This window comes from Onthophagus taurus, chromosome 8 (genome assembly GCF_036711975.1).
Source record: "Onthophagus taurus isolate NC chromosome 8, IU_Otau_3.0, whole genome shotgun sequence".
Taxonomy (NCBI): Eukaryota; Metazoa; Arthropoda; class Insecta; order Coleoptera; family Scarabaeidae; genus Onthophagus; species Onthophagus taurus.
In genome coordinates, this window is record NC_091973.1 from 204,453 (window position 1) to 225,273 (window position 20,821).

Here is a 20,821-nt window from a genome sequence, read left to right on the forward strand (position 1 = left end):
TGTTTTGAAATTAACTATTTTTGACGCGACTTAACGTCAGCGCAAGCGCAAACACTTCTTCGTGCACTGTAAACGACGATTAAGCACGATTCAAATGTTTATTCACAATCGGTATTATTCGGTTTTAAGAAACCACCATGCATTTTTCTTTTACAACTAAAAAAAATCATCAAAATAAATCATTAAAATAAATTATTAAAAGAAAAACTTATTTTTTGCAATTTTTTTTGCGATTTTACCCCAAAACCTAGATTATCGAGGAATTGTTCTTACATTAAAGGGATTTTGATAACATCTGCTTTAGTGGAATAAACTTTCTTATTGTGCAATCGATTACCTAAAAAGGAATCGGTTTGGTCTCACTTATATTGCGTAAATTATGTACATGTAAGGAAGTGAATGTGGGTTTATATCCAAATGAAGGATTTTTGGTAAAATTTTTTTGAAATGCGTTTAAGACGTTTTTGCGCGCATTATTAATTTGATAATTATTTTAGGTTCATGTTACACTAAGAATTGCTTAAATACGCAATTGGTTGCCATCGTAACACAATTACAGTTAACCAATTGCAATTTTTGTAAATAATTTCTCAATAGTTTTTGCAAAATGGTTAGAATTTTTGCTGATAATAATTTTAAAGTCAAAAAATATATTTTTTTGTATTATTTTTTCTTTGGATTCTAGTTACCAGATAATTTGAAAAGTATTAATCTGCTCTATTAACAACTCTCCTTATCATTTAAATAAGGAGACGCACAGCTAAACCTGAATGTTTCTAGTTCTAACACTAGACCTAGAACTACAACTAGAAACATTTGAGAGAAAATAATTTTTTTAACAATATCTGTTAATCGGTTAATTTCGTATCTCGTGTCCATTAATTTTCCTCATATCTTATTAAATCTTATCATATTTTATTAACTTTCATTAAATTTAAGTGATGACCTAAATAATAATTTTTTTTTCTTCTAATATAGATGAAATAAATAATTAAATCTGATTGTTCTTTTTTTCAATACTGACTCATATACAATGTATGCAAAATAGATTTATGCAAATAAAAATTGGACACGCTGTACGAATTTGAAACGTCAAAATAATCGGTCAGCTTTACGGGATAAACAATTTTACAATTTAACCGGAAGTTGAACAAAGGAGATGCAGGAAGTAATGTGATACATGGTCGCACGGTTCTACAAATAATTTGTACAGTAACCGCGTTAATGTTGCAATGTGTTTATTAAAATGTTAAAGATACTCGTGTTTCACTTTGCTTTTGTGTATTCTCAATATTCAACTGATCGGCGGCCAACTATGCAAATAAAGCAAGGAACTATTACCGGTGTAAGTAAAGGTGGTGTTGTAAAAATTTCGATTTTTAACCTTTTTTGTTAGATTAAGTTGTACGGTGAAGATTTAAAAGTAGTAGATGCTTTCTTAGGAATACCGTACGCATCTCCACCAATAAATTATTTAAGATTTGCACCACCAAAAAAACATTTAGGTTGGAATAGAACTTTCGAAGCCACCGAATATGCTTCCCAATGTCCTCAATTACCCATCTCGAATAAATATAACGAGGATTGTTTGCGTTTGAACGTTTGGGCGCCTGCGAATGCCATCAAAACAGGTCCAAAATCAGTGGTGATTTTCATCGAAGGAATCGAATTCCAAAAATCATCCGGAACTCCTATTTCGGGTCAAGATTTGGCCATGGAAGACGTTATTGTCGTTTCAATAAACTACAGGTTGAACGTTTTTGGATTTCTTTGTTTGGGAATACCGGAAGCTCGTGGAAATTTGGGGTTATTAGATCAATATCTAGGCATATTATGGGTTAAAGAAAATATTAAATATTTTGGGGGCGATCCAGAAAAAATTACGTTGTTTGGGTATTCAGCTGGAGCTGCCAGTGTAATGCTTCATGTAACATCACCAAGAACTTTAGGTAAACAAATAATAAAAAAATTAATAATTTTCATCAAAGAATAATAATATCCTCTGGTTTTATCGACTTGACATATCTCAGAAGATCTTTTTCTAACACTAAATCTAGATCTTGAAACATTCTGGTTTAGCCGTCTTGAGAGACGTTCGGTTAAATCCGAATGTTTCTAGTATTAGGTTAACGTTTTAATTTTAAGGTTTATATCAAAGAATAATAATATCTTCTGGAAGCCCTTTATCGCCTTGGCATATCTCAGAAGATCCTTTTGCACCCAGCAAAAAATTAGCCAACATTTTAGGATGTTACAACAAAGATCCCAAAATCGTTTTGAAATGTCTTCAATCAAAAAGTGTTTATGATATTTTAAAATCTTACGAAAATTACGTCAAGGTACAATAAAAGTTATATTAAAATTATTTTTTTATCAAACAAATATTTTTTAGATGGGAAATCCACTATTTTTACCAATCGTAGATGATTTTCTCCCAGAAAACGATAAATATTTGCCGAAAAGTGCAGAAATAGCATTACAACACGACACCAAACAACAAGTTCCCATAATGGTTGGGATTTCGAGAAAAATTTCAGACTTTCAGTACAATAAATGGCACGATTTATCAAATCAAGGTATCCTACAGTTACAACAACACATCGATCACGTTGAAATCCCCGAAATTATTCGAAAATATAAATTAAACACAAACAATAAAGTACATATTATGGAACTTTTAAAATGGAGGTTTATTTCGTCGAGTCAAAGTCATCTTCAGCTGCTATTAAAACAATTAAAAGATTTAGATTTTGAGGCGAAAATCGAAGCACCTCTTTATTCACTTTTAGCAACGTTGGAAATGTCTCATATCGGCCCGTTGTATGTTTACTATTTGAATGATTTAGGAATTCATTTAAATACGACAAACGCAACGATTACGTCTGATATGTTATTGTTATTTGGGCCGTTGCTATTCAGTCAGTTAGGAAAGAGAAGACTGACCAATAAAGAATATCGACTTAGCGTTCAAGTAAAGAGTGCTTTTAAAAATTTTATTATTTTTGGAGATCCAACTCCAACACATGAAAACGAATGGAAACGATACACATCAAACGATCATTACGTGGAAACTTTCCAACCAAACATTTTTAAACAAGAAGATGACATTATTGATAGAAATAGGAGGATATCTTTTTGGTTAAATTTGTTACCCGTTATTTCTCAAAGAGATCAAGTTATTACGACTAGCCCAAAAGAATTTTCTGGATTAGGTAAAAAATCCCAAAGAAATATTCCCAATAATTTTGTTTTGTGTTTAAGATCCAACAGCAAGTTTTAAGCATGCCATTTACACTTTGGTGGGGTTAGTCATAGCTTTGCTTATCTTATTGGGAATTTGTATTATTATATTAAAGAAAAAATACAAAGAAGAGCATAGAAATTTCCATATGGGTTATTAATTTTTTAAATAGGATTTAATGAAGTGTTATTTTAGTTGAGTAACTTGTTATTTTCAATAAAAACGTTATGATAGTTTAATTGCATAATAAACATTATGGATATTTGTAAAATACCATTGTTTTAATAGTACTGCGTTAAGGCTAAACCCTAATGTTTCTAGTTCTAGATTTAGTGTTAAAAGTATAGAAATTTCCATATGGGTTATTAAGTTGCCTAACTTGTTGCGTTAAATAAAAAGGTTATGTTAGTTTGGTTGCATAATAAATCTTATGAATATTTGTAAAACACTATTGTTTTAATGCTACTGTTAGGTTAATCTGAATTGTTCAAAAACTCAATCAAGGCTTATCTTAAAACCTATTGAAATATAAAATTACAAAATGGCCACGTCTTAGTTGATAACAGTATCCGTTATCGTTAGATGTCTACGTAATGGTAGGCAAAATAACATTCAGTTGACCGGTGAACTTTGGTTCTTAGTTTTCGTTTGGTTTCAACGCTTAGCGAAAAAATGTCATCCCTCTGGTCCACTTTAAAGCGAACAACCAAAAGTTTAAATGTCGCTAAAGTAAGAATATAAACAAAATCCTATTTATTTTAGTACCTAATAACTAACCTCACTTTTTTTGATCTCATTAGAGGCAAGTCAGATTTTTAAACTTGCTCGAATTCCAAAGCAAGAATTTGTTGAGAAATAGCGGTGTGGCTGTTCAAAATTTTTGTTTAGTTGATGAAAAATCTTCAAGTGAATTTGAAAATTTTAGTAAGTTAATAATACTAAATTAATTTTATTATTAATAATAATATTAACTTTATTAACACTATCATTAGAACTAACACTAAACCTAGAACTAGAAACATTCAGGTTTAGCCTTGCGTCTTGATACTTGACTTCAATAAAAATATACTACAACCTAATGCTGAATAACAACTAAAACTAGACCTAATACTAACACTAGTACTAACACAAGACCTGGTATTAGAAACATTCGGGTTTAGCCTTGCGTTTTTCAAGACGGCTAAATCCAAATGTTTCTAGTGCCAACACAAGACCTAGAACTAGAAACATTCGGATTTAGCCGTCTTGAGAGTTTTCGGCTAAACCCGAATGTTTCTAGTTCTAACACAAGACCCGGAACTAGAAACATTCGGGTTTAGCCTTGCGTCTCTCAAGACGGCTAAATCCGAATGTTTCTAGTTCCAACACAAGACCTAGAAACATTTGGGTTTAGCCGTCTTGAGAGACGTTCGGCTAAACCCAAATGTTCCTAGTTCTAGATCTGGTTCTAGGTTTAATATTAGAACTAGAAAGATTCAGGTTTAGCCGTCTTGAAAGGCATATGGCAAAACTTATATTAATTAATTTTAATATAATAATATATTTTATTTACTAGAAACATTCGGGTTTAACCTTGCGTCTCTCAAGACGGCTAAATCCAAATGTTTCTAGTTCCAACACAAGACCTAGAAACATTTGGGTTTAGCCGTCTTGAGAGACGTTCGGCTAAACCCAAATGTTCCTAGTTCTAGATCTGGTTCTAGGTTTAATATTAGAACTAGAAAGATTCAGGTTTAGCCGTCTTGAAAGGCATATGGCAAAACTTATATTAATTAATTTTAATATAATAATATATTTTATTTACTAGAAACATTCGGGTTTAACCTTGCGTCTCTCAAGACGGCTAAATCCAAATGTTTCTAGTTCCAACACAAGACCTAGAAACATTTGGGTTTAGCCGTCTTGAGAGACGTTTGGCTAAACCCAAATGTTCCTAGTTCTGGATCTGGTTCTAGGTTTAATATTAGAACTAGAAAGATTCAGGTTTAGCCGTCTTGAAAGGCATATGGCAAAACTTATATTAATTAATTTTAATATAATAATATATTTTATTTACTATAGATGCAAAAGAATATGTAGTTAAAGCACAAATCTTAGCCGGTGGTCGAGGTAAAGGTCATTTCGACAATGGTTTTAAAGGTGGAGTTCAACTGACTACCGAGTAATTCCCTAAAATAATTAAATATATCCAATAAAATAGAAACTTTTTAGTCGCAACATCGTTAAGGATTACGTTTCAAAAATGTTGGGGCATAACTTAATCACCAAACAAACCCCAAAACAAGGAATTCCAGTTAAACAAGTTATGATAGCCGAGAGTGTGAATATCACGAAAGAAACTTACATTTGCATATTAATGGATCGAACTTATAACGGACCTGTGATTATTGCTTCCCCCGCTGGAGGAATGGATATTGAGGGTGTTGCTGAAAAGACTCCAGAATTAATCAAAAAAGTTCCAATAGATATCCATCAAGGTAAATTTATAATAATAAAATTAAAATGTAATCATTTTTTTTTGTACAAACAGGTGTAACTGATAAAATAGCAGATGATTTGGCAGCGTTTTTAGAATTTAAAGGCGAACCGAAGAAGAAAGCAGCTGAAGAAATAAAAAAGATTTGGGAAATGTTTAAAAAAGTTGATGCGACCCAATTAGAAATTAATCCTTTAGCGGAAACGGATCAAGGATTAGTAATTTCCGTCGATGCCAAGGTCAACTTTGATGATAACGCCAAATTTCGACAAAAAGATGTTTTCTCTTTAGAGGATCACTCCGAAACCGATCCTAGAGAAGTTGAGGCTGCTAAATATAACTTAAATTATATTGGAATGGATGGAAATATTGGGTAAGAATTTTCCAATAATAATTACAATTTAAAAAATTTTTTTATTTATTAGTTGCATGGTAAATGGTGCTGGTTTAGCAATGGCAACAATGGATATAATAAAATTACATGGCGGCGAACCCGCGAATTTCTTAGACGTAGGCGGAAGTGTCCAAGAAAATCAAGTACGCGCAGCTTTCAATATATTAACTTCCGATCCAAAAGTGAAATCAATTTTTGTTAACGTTTTTGGGGGCATCGTGAATTGCGCCGTTATCGCAAAAGGCATAGTCGCTGCATCCAAAGACTTAAAGATCCCTCTCATCGTCCGATTAGAAGGCACCAACGTAGCCGAGGCAAAGAAAATTATCAGAGAATCAGGATTAAATATCCAAGCATCCGACGATTTCGATGAAGCTGCTAAAAAAGCTGTGGCCAGTGCCAAATAATTTTTTTTATTATATACTTTGTTATACTTAACTGTTTTTTATTAATAAAAGCAATAAATTTTCATTTTTTAATAAACTAATAATTTCTAATAGCTTAAAATTAATACTCAAAAATCGCAAAATCTATTTTTTATAGGTAAAATAAAAGAATAAATTAAATAAACGCGTTTTATTAACAACTTAAATAACTCAAAATATAATAAAAATTATGAACGAAAATTACATTAAAAAAGTAAACGATTCTTTACGGATTACGAAAAATTCCAATCAAAGGGAAACCTAAAAATAAACTCAAATTAAAATTTGAACTAAATGGTTTTTGTGATTTCTGATAGTTTTTATAACCACTTTTTGGTTACGTTATAAAAACCATTGGAGACCTCAAAAACTTGATGAAAAAAGTTTTAACTTACGAAATATCTTGATGAGTAACTCTGTAAATCTATATAAAACGAAGAAACTGCGCAACAAAACTTACAAACTATACAAATAATCTGGACGCTATTACTAAGTAATACTGTACCTTATTTTGGTTCTGAAAAAGGATATAAAAAAAAATAATAAGTTAAATGAAAAAAAAATGGTTCAAAAACTACTATTCGAAAAAAACAGATTGTTTTGTCGAACTGAATTTTATTAAACCCAAAATTTTTGTTTACAAAATAACAAAAGAATCCTACTACCACTTTTTTTAATGAAAATTGATGGGAATTCTTATCATAAAATGTTTATAGTTAATAAGGTGAAGTTCTAATTAAAAGTTGTTGATTATCTTGCGAAGACGTGAATACTTCACCCCTTTAACTAATCAAATTTTTTGAAAGTCCATTTATAAAAAAAAACTGTAAGATACAATGAGTTTTTTTTTTGTTTAACATAAAACAGGGCAAAACAAGTATACCATTTTCATAAATCGGCCAAAGGAAAGAAAATAAAGAAGATGACGGGATATTATAGGTTGGTTTATATTAATTTGACGTCTATACAAAAATTGGCGACTTATCAAATAGGAAAAATCGTGTATGTTACAGCTCGTCTTTCAGCCTACGATCTCTTTCATTTACCTAAGTTTCAATTTTTTGGACCATTTGAAAATCTCCGCCGGAATGACCAAGCGCGAGATCATCAAACGATTCGTTTTTTTTTTATATACTTGTTTCGATTTTTATATATTTTTTTTGTCGAAAAAATTTTGCGATTTTTTTTATTTTATAATTCTTTTTATAACTGTGTATATGGGAAATACCTAGGCGATAGTATACCTACTAGACAAATAATTGAAAAAATTTCATACCTTTGACTTGCCTTGGCGATGAAATATTCTTTTAAAAATCATTTCATTTTAAATTCGCAATGAAACCGGAGAAAAAGGTGAGGAGGAGGAGGAGTTTTATTTTTTAAATTTAATTTTTTTAATTAATCTTTTTTGATCTGTGTGGCTGCTTGTTTGGCCTGGTGAGCTTGTAAAACAGCCACAGCTTCTTCCACCTTTGCTTTTAATGACTCGTTATGCTCCAACATATGGAGCAACTCGGAATTGTCAATTTCAAGTAACATACCAGTTATTTTACCAGCCAAATCTGGATACATATGTTGAATCAATGGGAATAAACGCTCTCCCAACATCTGCTTCTGCTCTTGTGGCGGCGCGGCTGCTAACATGGTGGCCGTCAACGGTTCCTGGCCCTGAATGTGTACTGCTTGCTGTACTTGCGGGGAAGTCGCAATATTCATGGTTTGTGGTGGATTCCTCATGTTAGGGGTGTATTTAAAGTTTGGCGTACGTGTATTTCCAGATACAACGCTTTGGCCTGTAAGTTGTCGTCCTTGAATATTAGGCGGTTGTTGTCCCGTTATAGGTCTTGGGACGCTCATATTACCACGCATTGATGACGCTTGATTTGGCGGCCGCGGTGCGGTTCTATAAGTGTTTTGCAACGCCGAGTAAGTGTTCCCGCTTCCCTGTGGTCCAGGTCTGACTGGGCTCTGTGCTGCCCAACGCGGTGTAGTCCTCATTTGAGTGACCTGAGCTGCCCCGTAGTAGCGTTGCGGTTGAGTCAAAGTTGGCACGTAGAATGTTCCAGCCGTTCCAGCGGGTTGTAAGTATGGACCCATTTGATGCATTCTCATGTTAGCTACACGTTGCATGTATTGTGAAGTTAAATGAGCTTTGCGGTCTTCTTTACGTTGGGCTAACGCGACATATAGTGGCTTCGAACCGACTATTCTACCATTCATTTCCGTTACAGCTTTAGTCGCTTCTTCTGGAGATGAAAAACAAACAAATCCAAATCCTTTGCTTCTACCTTCCTCCATCATAACCTAATTTCAAAAATAAATTATAGTTCATATTTCAAATTTAATTTAATACTGATCAAATTTACGCGGTTGGAACAAACGTTAATATTTACCTTGGCTGATGTAATTGTTCCAAAAAGCGTGAATTCCTTACGAAGGCGTTCATCGTCAATAGTATCATCCAAATTTTTGACGTATAAGTTGACGCCTTGGTAACGATTCATGCGTTCCAGTTTTAATTGTTCGAAACGTCTCCTTAGTTCTTGTTGGCGCTCGGCTTTCTTTTGGGCTCGCCCAACGTACATCGTTTTTCCTTCTACGATTTCTTTTCCGTTCAGATCTTGCACGGCTCTTTCAGCGGCTTCGGGGTCCTCGAACGCAACAAATCCAAACCCTTTAGATTTCCCATCGTCTTTGCTCATGATTTTATAGCTGGTAATGCGGCCGTATTTCTCGAACATGGTTCTTAACTCTTCGTCGGTCAAGTCTTCGCCAAAATTCTTCACGTAGACGTTGGTGAAGAGTTTAGCTTTTTCTCCCAATTCCTTCTCGCGTTCTTTACGTGGGATGAAACGTCCAACGTAGACTTTTCTGCAGTTCAACAACATTCCGTTGACCTTCTCGATGGATTTATTAGCAGCCTCTTCGGTCTCGAAATGAACAAAACCGTAACCTTTGCTGACGCCGTTCTCATCTTGAGCCACTTTGCAACTCAAAATGTTACCGAAAGCGGAAAACGTATCGTACATAGCTTTATTGTCAATGCTTTTGTCCAAATTTTTTATGAACACGTTTCCTACGCCGGATTTTCGCAAAGACGGGTCGCGTTGAGACCACATAATACGAATTGGACGTCCTTTAATTGCATCGAAATTCATTGTATCCAAAGCGCGTTCCGCTGTTTGATGATAAAAGGGAGATTATATTAAAATAAAATCAAATAAAGATGCTGATTTCGATCATCAACCGAATCAAAGCTTACCATCAGCAGGTTGTTGAAAGTTAACATATGCGTAGCCCAAAGATCTTCGTGTAATCATATCGCGACAAACGCGAATTGATAGTACGGGACCAGCAGTGGAAAATTTTTCAAAAAGCATTGCCTCGGTGATATCTGAATGTAAATCCCCGACGTACAACGACGCCATAGGATAATTGGGCGCCCCCGGATTCATTTCGAATAATTTATCTCCTCTTCACAACTTACGGATTTCCACAATACACAGTTTTAAACTAGGTACAAATAGAAAAACATATGAAACTCAATAGCATAACCGATAGTTGATTATTTTAAGTTTTATGATTTGTTTTGCGATTTTTTTGTGTTTTTATATAGATTTTAAAATTTTTTTTGTATTTTTATAAGAGTTAATTCACTTTTTTTTTGGTGGGTTGTGAAACCCTTGTGGAACACAACCACACACGCACACAACTACTCAATGAAATGGGATGACAGGCACGTTGGCGTCTTATATCTACTAAGCGGAAGTGACTACGCCGCCATTTCCAGTGACAACTAACACCGGGTCACAACAATTTCCGCACTATACTTTTCGCACAACATAAATTAATTAAAAACAGATTCATTAACCAAACAATTATGGCCCACCAATTACCATTAATTACGTTCCCTTCCCGAGTAATGCGATTAGAAAGTTTAAATCAAAAACAAAATGGCCGCCCTCATAATATTACTACGCCTTCCGGCTGTTGCAAACTCCTGATATGAAAAAAATTACGTAGGATATCAATGCGACACTATTATCAAAGACGCAATTTCGCGACAAATCGCGATTATTGTTCAACGTTTTTATATTTCGCATTTTTTTTTGAGTCATCATTCTTTCATGTTTTATTTCATTTTATGTCGAAATCCATTCTTTGTTCCCATACTTTATAAGCTAACATTTCCATTAAATTAGATATCACCTAAATAATCTCGCCTTATATTTGTTATTATTTAAACAATCGATAGCAAAATTTAAATTTGAATTGTCAAGTGGTTCACCGAGTTGCCGTTAGATGGCGACGCGGCATCAAGGTTATTTAAACTTTAAATTAATCAAAACGAATTTATTAAAAACCATGAAAAGTTAAATTTAAATCGATTAATTTAAATTTAATAATAAAAAGTAATATGTTATGGTCTTAATAATCTAAGAAGAATTAATTCATTTAAAATAATTCTTAATTTAAAAAAAAATCATGTAAAGTATATAGAACAAAAAGAAAACTTATTTTAATAGTTTTGTCGTTTATAAAATTGTGTAGGTTCGCGAAGAAATCGCAAAGAAATACAGTGGCGGACAAAAGTCTACATACAGCATTGAATTATGAGGTTTTTGGACAACGTAATAAGATGACAGAAAATAAACACAAATCACTCAACAGCTACATACTAAAAATTCAACAAATAATACAAAAATTAGTAGTAGTAGTTACATATACAGCAGTTTTTAAGTAAAAATAAATTATTAGGTCTATGTGACGACAGTTTTTAAAACTCAATATTTCCTTGGCCCCCCATGAACTTCTATAACAGCATAGAGGCGTCGTGGCAGTGAAGCAACTAAGTTTGTTCTCTTCTGCTGTTATTTCAGCTCAAGATTCGACTAACGCAGATTTCAGTGTTTTCGCATCTTACGTTCCTAAAACTCCCAAACATGCTCGATTGGATTCAAATCCCGACTCTGAGGAGGTGTATTCAACTGCCTGGGTGCATAATATAGCAACCAATGTTTGATAAGGTTTGCGGTATGCTCGACGGCTTCAAGTTTTGTTCAAAAATAGTTTTATATTTATACAGATCCATAATTCCATCAATGAATGTCAGTTTTCCTACACCAGATGCTGCTACCGCTTCCCAAACCATGACACTTCCTCCGCCGTTGGTACCACATTTTTCAACTCCATCTGTTGCCATGTTTCGTTTCCTCAAAATTTTTGTCCGACCATCACTTCCAAAAAGGTTGTATTTCGAATCGTTTCGAATCAGAAATTCATTCCCCTGTCGTCATGAGATTGAGCAAATTCTAGTCGAAGACGGCGATTCCTTTCTGAAATCAGCGGTTTTCTTCCGGGTGTCCTGCTGAAAAATCGATTATCGCGGTTCTTGGATGTACAGACTTATTAGATAGAGCCGCAATGTGGTTGGCTAATTTTGGTACGCTAACTCTAGGGTTTTTGCTCACTTCTTTTAATATGGAGCTAATATCTCTTTGGCCGGCCTGTACGAACTTTGCTAGCGAATAAATCAGTTTCATTGTTGACGATGATCTGGACTGTTGCTCGACTTAGATTTACAATTTTGGCTTTCTACTTTCTAATTTTAACAGAAATTTCTTGTGCACAGTGACGAAACACAAACTAAATACTAATAACTAGATCCGTAATCCCTACTGAATTAAGAAAAAAAATGTAATGCCAGCTACTTTATGCAACTCCTACTTGATTTCTTTAACTCAAGTGCATTGTATGTTGATTTTTGTCGTGTTAGTTTTTGTATTGTTTGTTGAATTAAGTAATATCTCTAATCACACTGTAATACTACTTTTCTATTATCTTATTATGTTTTACAAAAACCTCATAATTCAATGCTGTATGTAGACTTTTGTCCGTCTCTGTAGGTAGAAATTGCCGTGGCTTAGAGTTAAGCGCCTGCGTTGAGTTGTATAATACTACCTCGGTTTTAGTCGATGTATACGGCAGTCATCTTACATTCGCCGTTGAGTTAGCGCGGGTACCGTGCAAAAGAAAGTTTTCGATATCAAAAAAAAATAGATATACATTCGCGTTTAGTGTGCGTTGTACTAAAAGATGTGGTACCCTGGCGACGAAATCACTAAATAAATCCCGATCGTAAGTAAACTAACAAACAATATTCGCCTTTCAGTAAGTAAGGGCTTTTAAACTCTTTTTAACATTTCCTTTTTTTGTCGTTGTTAATTTATTCGCGATCAAATACTCAAAGAATTTACTTCTTTGTACAAATAAAAAAAAATATTTAATAAAAATTTAATTATTTTTTTGTTTCGTCTTAAAATAGTTACGGGTACTGAACTAGTTTCGCTGAATAAAAAACTGATACGGGTTTAAACAGGAAGTTTCACATTGGACGACGGGGTAATTTCGAACACGTCCTCCTGTGCGAAAACCCCATCTCTTCAATTTGCAACTTTTCGCGGCTCTAATATCACGGTTTAATTTAAAGGCCGCTTCTCATTGCTATTTCATCGAAGAAAATGAAACTTCTCAATGAAGCTTAATCGATCTCGCGTAATCGAAAATCACAATTTTAGTTTTGAAAAAAAACTTTTCTTAAGAAATGAAGTTTTCTTTTATAAATTAATAGTTATTAAGTATCTGAAAATTTCTCGCACGATGAATTATTATGGAAATGTGGGAGCAAAATAATTGTTAAAATTTTCAATATTCCGCCATTTTGATTAATGCATAAATTAATCTTCCAGGAATAATTAAATAAGTTTAAAAATTAATGTTGGTAAACCTAAAAGCAACCTAACCCCAATGCAAATTAATAAAATGAACCCAATCCAACCTCAATGCAAATTTATCAAATCTCAAAGCAAGTCAACCACGCAGTAATTCATCTCCAAAAGAATCAACCTCCAAGTATTGTTTGTCATTCTTGGGGCGCCCGAGGTTTTCGAAGTCGGCCGAGATTATTTCTTCCATAAACTACAAGCAGGGTAAACTTGGTTTCACGGTCTGAATCTCGAGTGATACCATTAACAACTTGTAAAACTACTAATTCACCAAATTTTCATATTTTCGAGAGCAAAAGTGAAAGAGAGCTCGTTTGCCATATTGAGTTATGCATAAATTAATCTCCCAGGAATAATTAAATAAGTTCAAAAATTCCATGTTGTTCAACATCTTCCATGTCTTTTGTGGCATCCCTCGTCCTCTAAATTAAGTTGGCAGTTTCGCGAGTTTACCATCCTCATCATGCTATCCAGCTCGTGATTCATCCTGATTCTCCAGCTACCGTCTTCCTGGGTTCCTCAAGCTTCTCCTAAAACACTCTCAGCGTGACCTCCTTTTTGCGTCATCGACCACGTTCCTAAGTTATTACAGGTCTTATTTGCGTTTTATATATTTTAAACTTGGTCTTAAACCTTCTTCCGCGATTCATCAAAGTGCTCCAAATGAATTCTTATTCTGTGAGAATATTCTTAGCTTAACAGACACATCGCCTTTAAGGAATGGGGATGCGCTAAACAACACGATAAAGTCCAATACTCGTTGGAACACTTGATTAAGCTTTATGTCTGCGAAGATGATTCTGCAAACCTGAAAGCAACCCATCCTCAAAGGAAATTAATCAAATCCCAAAGCAACTCAACCATGAAGCAACCCATCTCCAAATCTCTCTCTCTCTCTCTAGAGAGAGAGTAGAGAATATATATAATTTTTTTTTCGATATAAAACATTCTAGTAATGACAATTTTCTTAAAAAGGAAACCGTAGAAAGTCATGGAAAAGTTAAAACGTGATCAGGGCGTTGATTCGTAACCCAGAATTGATTTGTGTTTGTAGAGCAATTAGTTGAAACGACGGGAAATGTCGATGACGAATTTGGATAAGATTAAGTGTAGAAAATGTAAAGTTTGTGAAAATGATTTTACTTGAAACATTTCCTTTGTAATATGAATCCACAATGTATGGATCATTTCACGGTTCGTTTAATTCTCTATTTCATTTTCTTTAATGACGTGATATTTTTCTTCCTGGATCTTAATATTCGTTTTCGTTTTCACTTTTTCATTTACTCTTCACGTTAACTGTCTTATATATATATAAGAAATGGTGCATATATTTCATGACTATTTCATGGTTCGTTTAGTTCCGTTCGTTTCATTTTCAACAATAACGCTAAATAAAAAGAATAGTTTTATTCTTTTAGCGTTAATAACTTTCACTCTTTGTGTATCTGTGTGTTTTCTCGGGTGGTCGATTATGAAAAGATTTGATGTCCCACCGCCTTTAATAAATAAAATAAAACAAATCGAAAGTATAAGTCGCTTTCTATCGATGAGCGCACCTCGATAACTCTTCCAACGGTTGCTTTCTAATTATATAAGCACCGCGGTCGAAGTTCTCCATTCTGTGTATTTAGCGAAAACAACGTCCTCGACGAAACAAAGAATATAAAGGAACCTTATCATTACGTTTGTTATGCATATATGTTTGATTTGTTAAACAACGATCGCGATTAAAGTGTAGTCAAGAAGTCGTTACTCGAAAACGACCACAATCAGGAAATGCACTCCGAGTTTAGAGTTCGGAAGAAGGATTTAATAACCAACATGAAATTCTAAACTAAAACCAATGTAATTGAATCTTAAAATCAACTCATTTGATTTTGAGGAATTTTGTTTTAATTTTTTATTTTGAATTTCGTTAATAGGTAATTAAATATTTGTTAGTATGAATCGACCTGATTGAAAGTGCAGAGTTAGACGATTGCCCAACAAAACGCGTTCTAAACATAATATAACGGTTAAGGTATTTACCATTGAAGGTTTATAAATGAAATGTTTAAAGAGAAAGTCGCATACCTCTTCGCGTATATGTAAGTACTATAAGAACCTGAAGTCGTGGCAATTTCATTCTATTTTCCGATCGTTTTTCCTTCTGGTTCGTCGTTTTGTCCGCGCGTTTCGCTTCGGGCTTGCGATACTTTTCTGGTTAATTTACGATATTATCTCGGCAAGACCAGGTGTAATAATAGCGCTCGATTCCGTTAGTATTCATGCACCAATAACAACGCGATTTCTGTTATTAACCGTTGCTCCGGAGCGTTGTACTATTACTATTTATCCGACAATTAATTTGTGACAATTAACAAAATTAAATGATTAAAATAACACAAGACTCCGTTGGGATTTCTTCGAAATTTTTACCGGAAATTCCATTCTGTTTGGCATAACTTTTTCTCTTGGAATTCGTACGACATCACCGAGATTTTCGATGTTACAAATTCTCACAAAGTCTCTTCACAATGACTTGAAAACTAATAAGGCAGGATTTACACCTTACTAAAAACTTGTAAGGATACCTCTGTTTTACGAGTTTCAACGAGCTTACATTTTATATTAGGCAAAAGGTAATAATCGTACTAATTACTTTTCTTTCGGTGGCGTTAATTTTTTTTAACGTCTAATGTCCCCTCATTAAACTCAAAATAATCTGTCTCTGACGATTTAACATAAAAAAAGGAAAAATTTCAAACGAACAAAAAGAAAAAGAAACCCCTCAGCGGTAGGATCTCTCGTAGTTCTTGGTCCTTGACGTTAGCTGTGAGTCATTTTAAAGATATGCATGGGACGGACAGAGAGGGAAAAGACGAAGTGGACGTCGTCTAGCGAAAAAAAAGTGAAGAATACAAAAAAATAAATCAGAAAAAGAGAACTAATTTAAAGTTACTATGTTGGAAAAAAACATTAAAATGTAATTAAAAGTTTCTTATCGAAAAAAACGATCGGTTCTTCCAAGTAACCGTTTCTCGCCGCGTCCTTGCAAATGCCATCGAGAGTGAAATCCGAGATGATATGACTGAAAAGAGCCGCAGGCTTAATATGACATAACTCGCGTGAATATACGGTCTTTATTTTTTTTTTATTTATTTTTTTTTTTTCGAACCCAATTTCGTTTACGTAACGCGTTCATTCTCGAACTTTTTCGTAATTGGTTTTTGTAAACCGGGACCCATGTAATTCGTATGCACATTTCGTTGAAGAAAAGAACCGTTGTTACCTCGAAACAACAAGACATCAACCTATTAGGTTGCTACATTTTCTTGCTTACAATTCAATAAATATTATTAAGTATAATTTGATTATAAATGAATTCTTAATTTTCTTTTTTGATGTAAGGAAAAAATAAAATAGGAAACGTTCTACGGGATAATTGGAGTAAACTAATTACGGCTGAAAGGAGCGGTGAGAACGCATAAAGTTATTATAGGAGCGTAACGGTAACAAGAAGACGCGATACATGTGTCAATTTTATTCCATCGCCGAGATCTCGATTCGGAATCACATGCGAAACTCTCTCGTCATTAAAAAAACAATGCTCGTGTTTTGCAAAACCACCATTGTTTTGCAATAAAAGAATACATTTTTTTAATAACCATTTTTCGATCGAACCAAAACGAAAATTTCAACTTCTCGGAGAAAAGAATTCTTTTTAATTTCGACCTTGACGTCGTTGACCTTGTCTTTTATATTAATAACTGCATATACTTATATTTATCGGTTGATGTAAGTTGAAAGTACGTTCTGAGATGCGTAAAACGTTCCGGTAATATACAGGTCGATATACACGTAATTTTTTTTGCCAGCAACTAAATGGCATCTATTACGGGTAAGTGCAGAATGTGTTCCAGCCAGACTTACCAGCTTACTGCGGTCCACGCGACGTTCTTCCTTCCAACTACCGGGCTTCGGCCTCTGGAGATACACGCTGTTCGAAATGATCACCTTCGTTTTTAGACTTTTAAAACCTGGAAATAAACAAGATTCTTAAAATGAAGAGTTTTCATTCATTTATTTGATATTATATATAATTTATTTATCGTTTCCACAGTTAATAATTAAAATTTACGAATTAAAAATTATTTATAGACACAGTGTCCGCCAAAAAGTTAGCAACACCCTGTTTTCTGAAATCTTTAAGCTTCAATTTCACATACATATCATATCGTATTGTTTCAAAATTTCGTTTTATTTTTGATATATAAATTTAATTTCCTTAAAATATAAACAAAATATCACAAGATGTAGCTGACTTTTTGGCGGACACTATATAAATATAAGAAAAATCTTTTATGGATATATAATATATATGTATAATCTTTTAAATTAGAAATTAAAATCTGTTGATTTAAAAATTTCGTAACCTTTCTGTTTGGTGAGCTATTTATTGATTTACAGCAATTATATTGACCGATAAACTCGAAAATTCTGCTTCTCGACCAGAAGTGGATATCCTTGAAGAGTTGAACTTTCATCATTTTTCGATCCAAACCCTTACGTTGCGATTTGCTTTTGAAACTTGTGTACGCACAGTAATATTGAGCGAGTAAAATTTTAAAATCATTTTTTTTAGGAAAATGCGTTGGTTTCGAAAGCAAGGAGATTCACCTCGACTACTAAGTTTATCCCCGCTGCGAGCTGAATCACCACGACGTGAATTTCAATTACCGAACACCAACGAAATTTTAGATGGAAGCATCAAATCAACGACTTCTCATCGATCAAGAATAGGTAAGATAAAAAAAATGTATGAATTCAAGTATTACGTTTATATTAATTTATTTTAGGAGCATGGACAAGGCATCAAAGTTCAAAAAACGATAAAAACTGTTATAATGTCGAGGAGAGTGTGATAATCGTCGAAAAAAACGATAAAAAACGAAACAAGTCTCAATCACGAACCAAATCCACCGATCATTACACCAGGGAAAAACGAAATCCTTTATTAGACAAAGTAAAACATACAAGACTATCATGTTTTAGAACGGCTTCAAATGCTTCGCAATCACAGGGTGAGATGCCTTCGACATCTCAAAGTGATATGAATTTAAGTGATCAATTAATAGCTCAAAGTACAGATCTTCTCGATGAAAGTTTTGGGGAACTTATTTCGAGTCAAAATTATGACAGCCTTCCAAGGACTTCCTGTTTCAGCGCGAAATTACGAGCAATGTCCGAAAAATATTTACATTCCTCCACAAATAAGTTCCTTGCTAAATTGTATAAAACTTCCGATGGCCCCATTGGAGAATCGACTCCAAATAAAATGACTAAGAGAAAGTCGGTTCGGGCGAGATTAAGAAGTTTTTCGTATGGAGCTTTACCTGGTATCGAGGAATTCCAGAAAAAACACAATCCTCTTTATGATGACGATACAACTTTGGATCGCGAAGATGAAGAAGAACACGATGATCACGTTCTTTTGTTGGACGGTGAAGACACCGATAGTGGAATATTAGTAAACGATTCATCTTCATCGTCCGTTTTAGAAAGCGATAGTTTTCGATGCGGAAGTTCGTCTTCCATACAAAATACTTGTTTTGATCTTGATCGATCTCAGAGAGCTTTTTCTTTAGATAGAAAAGATTTTTCACCGCCGGCTTTACCGGCGAAGTCTTCCAAAAGAAAATCAACCGTTGTTGTTGTCAGTTTAGTTAAAACTTTACCAGATGAAGAACTTGGAATTTTTATTTCTAAAAATTCATCTTCCGATGCTGGTGGTTATCTTGTTGCTCATATTGTTGAAGGAGGAGTTGCTCATCGGTAAATATTACAATTTTATTGTTCTATTATTTAATTATTTTTTGCAGAGACGGTACTTTATCCATTGGAGATGAAATAACAATAATAAATGGTAGACACCTTTCAAATTTAGGAGTTGTAGAAGCTATGCAATGTCTGAGTACTCAAACATTAACGGTAGATATTGTGATATCACGGTCATTAGGACAATCAAATTTTCAACAAAGGGCTTTGAAACGAATGCAAGAAAGTTCCGTAGATTACGAAAACACGTCCCCATTAAAAAGTTCGTTTCAAGTGGCGTCGTTTTCTAGCCCTTTATCCAGAAGACAACATTTCTTCCAAAAGAACAGCGCAAGCCATAGTAGCCATAATAAAATGTTTAGGAAAGCGGGCACCCAAAAGAACTGCGAAACCCCATTTCCATACAATTCATTGCAACTCTTAGAGTATTCTTCGAAACTTCAAGTATACTGCGATAAGAGCGAAGAGAAAATTTGCGAAACAGAACGAAATAAGACTGGTTTTGACGAATTAAACGCTACAACGAATTTTTGTACGCTTCCTAGAAGACCTAGATCGACGTTGTGTACGTTTCAAACAGTAATTCTTGAAAAGGGGCCTGGCAAAAAGAGTCTTGGGTTCACGATTGTGGGAGGACGAGATTCCCCCAAAGGCGCTTTAGGGATTTTTATTAAAACTATTTTGGCTAATGGCCAAGCTGCTGATGATGGAAGATTAAAAGCGGGTAAAGTCTAAATTCTTTGTAATTTTTTTTTAAATAAATAATTATAATTAATAAACAATATATATGTATATATAGATACGCATCATAATTAATTCCAATTAGAGAGATATATCGTCATGAGCCAAAACACGTCGATTTTTTTTATTAGCCCAAATAGTAAAATGGATGATTTCATGGCACTTCATTTAGAGAATTGAATAGCGTTTGAAGTTTGTGTGCGGTTATACCTTTAAAAATCCTGTTCAACGGTGTAGCTAAGTAACGCCTAACCCCAAAGTGACCTTAGTTAAATTAAAAAGATTCTACATTGTGTTATCACACACAATTTGTTATATTAAAGCTCAAGACGATATCATCTCGAACCGTTTTCAAATTAGACCATAAGTCTCATAAACGTCATAACACGGACTTTATATATAAATATATATATAATATAAAATTAATATATAGGTGATGAAATATTGGCAGTAAACGGTCAAGTATGTCATGATATATCCCACGCAGAAGCCGTCAACCTTTTTAAAAGCGTTAAAACCGGACCTATAGCGTTGCACGTGTGCAGGAGGATGAAGTCGAAGCAATCGTGAGTTATTTTTTAATTTAAAATAAATTTTCCTAATACATATGTATGTTTAATTTTAGGTCCGTCAAAGCAAAGTCATGTACAGATCTGATACAATCAGCAAACAGCGAAGGTTGATGATCGATGAATTTCCCGTCCGATTATGACATATTTAGCTCAATGTCGCCAAATATTTATTATTAGGTTATTTATTATAAGATGTACAGAAATTGTATATTATGGATACAAATATAAAACATTTTTTTAAACTATAAATTTGTTTTTTTTGTGTTGAGTATTGATTTGTTAATACGAAGTGTATTTATTGATTTTTACGATTTTAAATATTTTTTTTAGTAAATTATTTTAATAGAAAACTTAATATTTAGTTCAT

The 20,821-nt window shown here is 33.7% G+C and overlaps 4 protein-coding genes across 6 annotated transcripts; 3 read left to right on the forward strand and 1 right to left on the reverse strand.

Annotated features, from left to right (window-relative positions):
• Positions 1–31: 31 nt before the first annotated feature.
• On the forward strand, positions 32–3,512 carry LOC111414158 (pyrethroid hydrolase Ces2a). Its single transcript, XM_023045375.2, has 5 exons — positions 32–1,345; positions 1,397–1,949; positions 2,146–2,339; positions 2,393–3,212; positions 3,262–3,512. The coding sequence occupies exons 1-5, from the start codon at positions 1,247–1,249 to the stop codon at positions 3,399–3,401; spliced, it is 1,806 nt and encodes a 601-aa protein (XP_022901143.2). The 5' UTR covers positions 32–1,246; the 3' UTR covers positions 3,402–3,512.
• Positions 3,513–3,648: 136 nt separating this feature from the next.
• LOC111414163 (Succinyl-coenzyme A synthetase beta subunit, GDP-forming) lies at positions 3,649–6,582 on the forward strand. The gene is made up of 6 exons (XM_023045382.2): positions 3,649–3,970; positions 4,042–4,165; positions 5,303–5,402; positions 5,453–5,718; positions 5,772–6,090; positions 6,143–6,582. Exons 1-6 carry the CDS (start codon positions 3,914–3,916, stop codon positions 6,516–6,518), a joined length of 1,242 nt encoding a protein of 413 aa, XP_022901150.1. The 5' UTR covers positions 3,649–3,913; the 3' UTR covers positions 6,519–6,582.
• Positions 6,583–7,131: 549 nt separating this feature from the next.
• Positions 7,132–10,260, reverse strand: LOC111414157 (poly(A) binding protein). 2 transcript variants are annotated; one of them, XM_023045374.2, is made up of 4 exons: positions 9,799–10,260; positions 8,930–9,714; positions 8,399–8,840; positions 7,132–8,329 (listed from the first exon to the last, which is right to left on the reverse strand). In XM_023045374.2, the coding sequence occupies exons 1-4, from the start codon at positions 9,989–9,991 to the stop codon at positions 7,935–7,937; spliced, it is 1,815 nt and encodes a 604-aa protein (XP_022901142.1). In that variant the 5' UTR covers positions 9,992–10,260; the 3' UTR covers positions 7,132–7,934. The 2 variants fall into 2 exon arrangements, with proteins under 2 accessions (XP_022901142.1, XP_022901141.1); XM_023045373.2 differs by having other exon boundaries at positions 7,132–8,840.
• Positions 10,261–12,529: 2,269 nt separating this feature from the next.
• Positions 12,530–20,703, forward strand: LOC111414161 (uncharacterized). Of its 2 annotated transcripts, XM_071199097.1 has the most exons (7): positions 12,530–12,674; positions 17,774–17,898; positions 17,949–18,106; positions 18,163–19,138; positions 19,186–19,865; positions 20,316–20,448; positions 20,508–20,703. In XM_071199097.1, the coding sequence occupies exons 3-7, from the start codon at positions 17,953–17,955 to the stop codon at positions 20,563–20,565; spliced, it is 2,001 nt and encodes a 666-aa protein (XP_071055198.1). In that variant the 5' UTR covers positions 12,530–12,674; positions 17,774–17,898; positions 17,949–17,952; the 3' UTR covers positions 20,566–20,703. The 2 variants fall into 2 exon arrangements, with proteins under 2 accessions (XP_071055198.1, XP_022901148.2); XM_023045380.2 differs by lacking the exon at positions 17,774–17,898.
• Positions 20,704–20,821: the final 118 nt, after the last annotated feature.

Bases quoted from the DNA above. Each gene is read 5' to 3' on its own strand.
- LOC111414157 (XM_023045373.2), bottom strand. From the start codon at position 9,991: ATGAATCCGGGGGCGCCCAATTATCCTATGGCGTCGTTGTACGTCGGG. The intron at 9,715-9,798 runs GTAAGCTTTGAT...ATCATCAAACAG, and splicing joins CTTTCAACAACCTGCTGATG to CGGAACGCGCTTTGGATACA. The intron at 8,841-8,929 runs GTAAATATTAAC...TTTTGAAATTAG, and splicing joins GAACAATTACATCAGCCAAG to GTTATGATGGAGGAAGGTAG.
- LOC111414163 (XM_023045382.2), top strand. From the start codon at position 3,914: ATGTCATCCCTCTGGTCCACTTTAAAGCGAACAACCAAAAGTTTAAAT. The intron at 5,403-5,452 runs GTAATTCCCTAA...GAAACTTTTTAG, and splicing joins GGAGTTCAACTGACTACCGA to TCGCAACATCGTTAAGGATT. The intron at 6,091-6,142 runs GTAAGAATTTTC...TTTATTTATTAG, and splicing joins GGAATGGATGGAAATATTGG to TTGCATGGTAAATGGTGCTG.
- LOC111414161 (XM_071199097.1), top strand. From the start codon at position 17,953: ATGCGTTGGTTTCGAAAGCAAGGAGATTCACCTCGACTACTAAGTTTA. The intron at 18,107-18,162 runs GTAAGATAAAAA...AATTTATTTTAG, and splicing joins TTCTCATCGATCAAGAATAG to GAGCATGGACAAGGCATCAA. The intron at 19,866-20,315 runs GTAAAGTCTAAA...ATTAATATATAG, and splicing joins TGATGGAAGATTAAAAGCGG to GTGATGAAATATTGGCAGTA.
- LOC111414158 (XM_023045375.2), top strand. From the start codon at position 1,247: ATGTTAAAGATACTCGTGTTTCACTTTGCTTTTGTGTATTCTCAATAT. The intron at 1,346-1,396 runs GTAAGTAAAGGT...CTTTTTTGTTAG, and splicing joins AGCAAGGAACTATTACCGGT to ATTAAGTTGTACGGTGAAGA. The intron at 1,950-2,145 runs GTAAACAAATAA...TTTAATTTTAAG, and splicing joins AACATCACCAAGAACTTTAG to GTTTATATCAAAGAATAATA.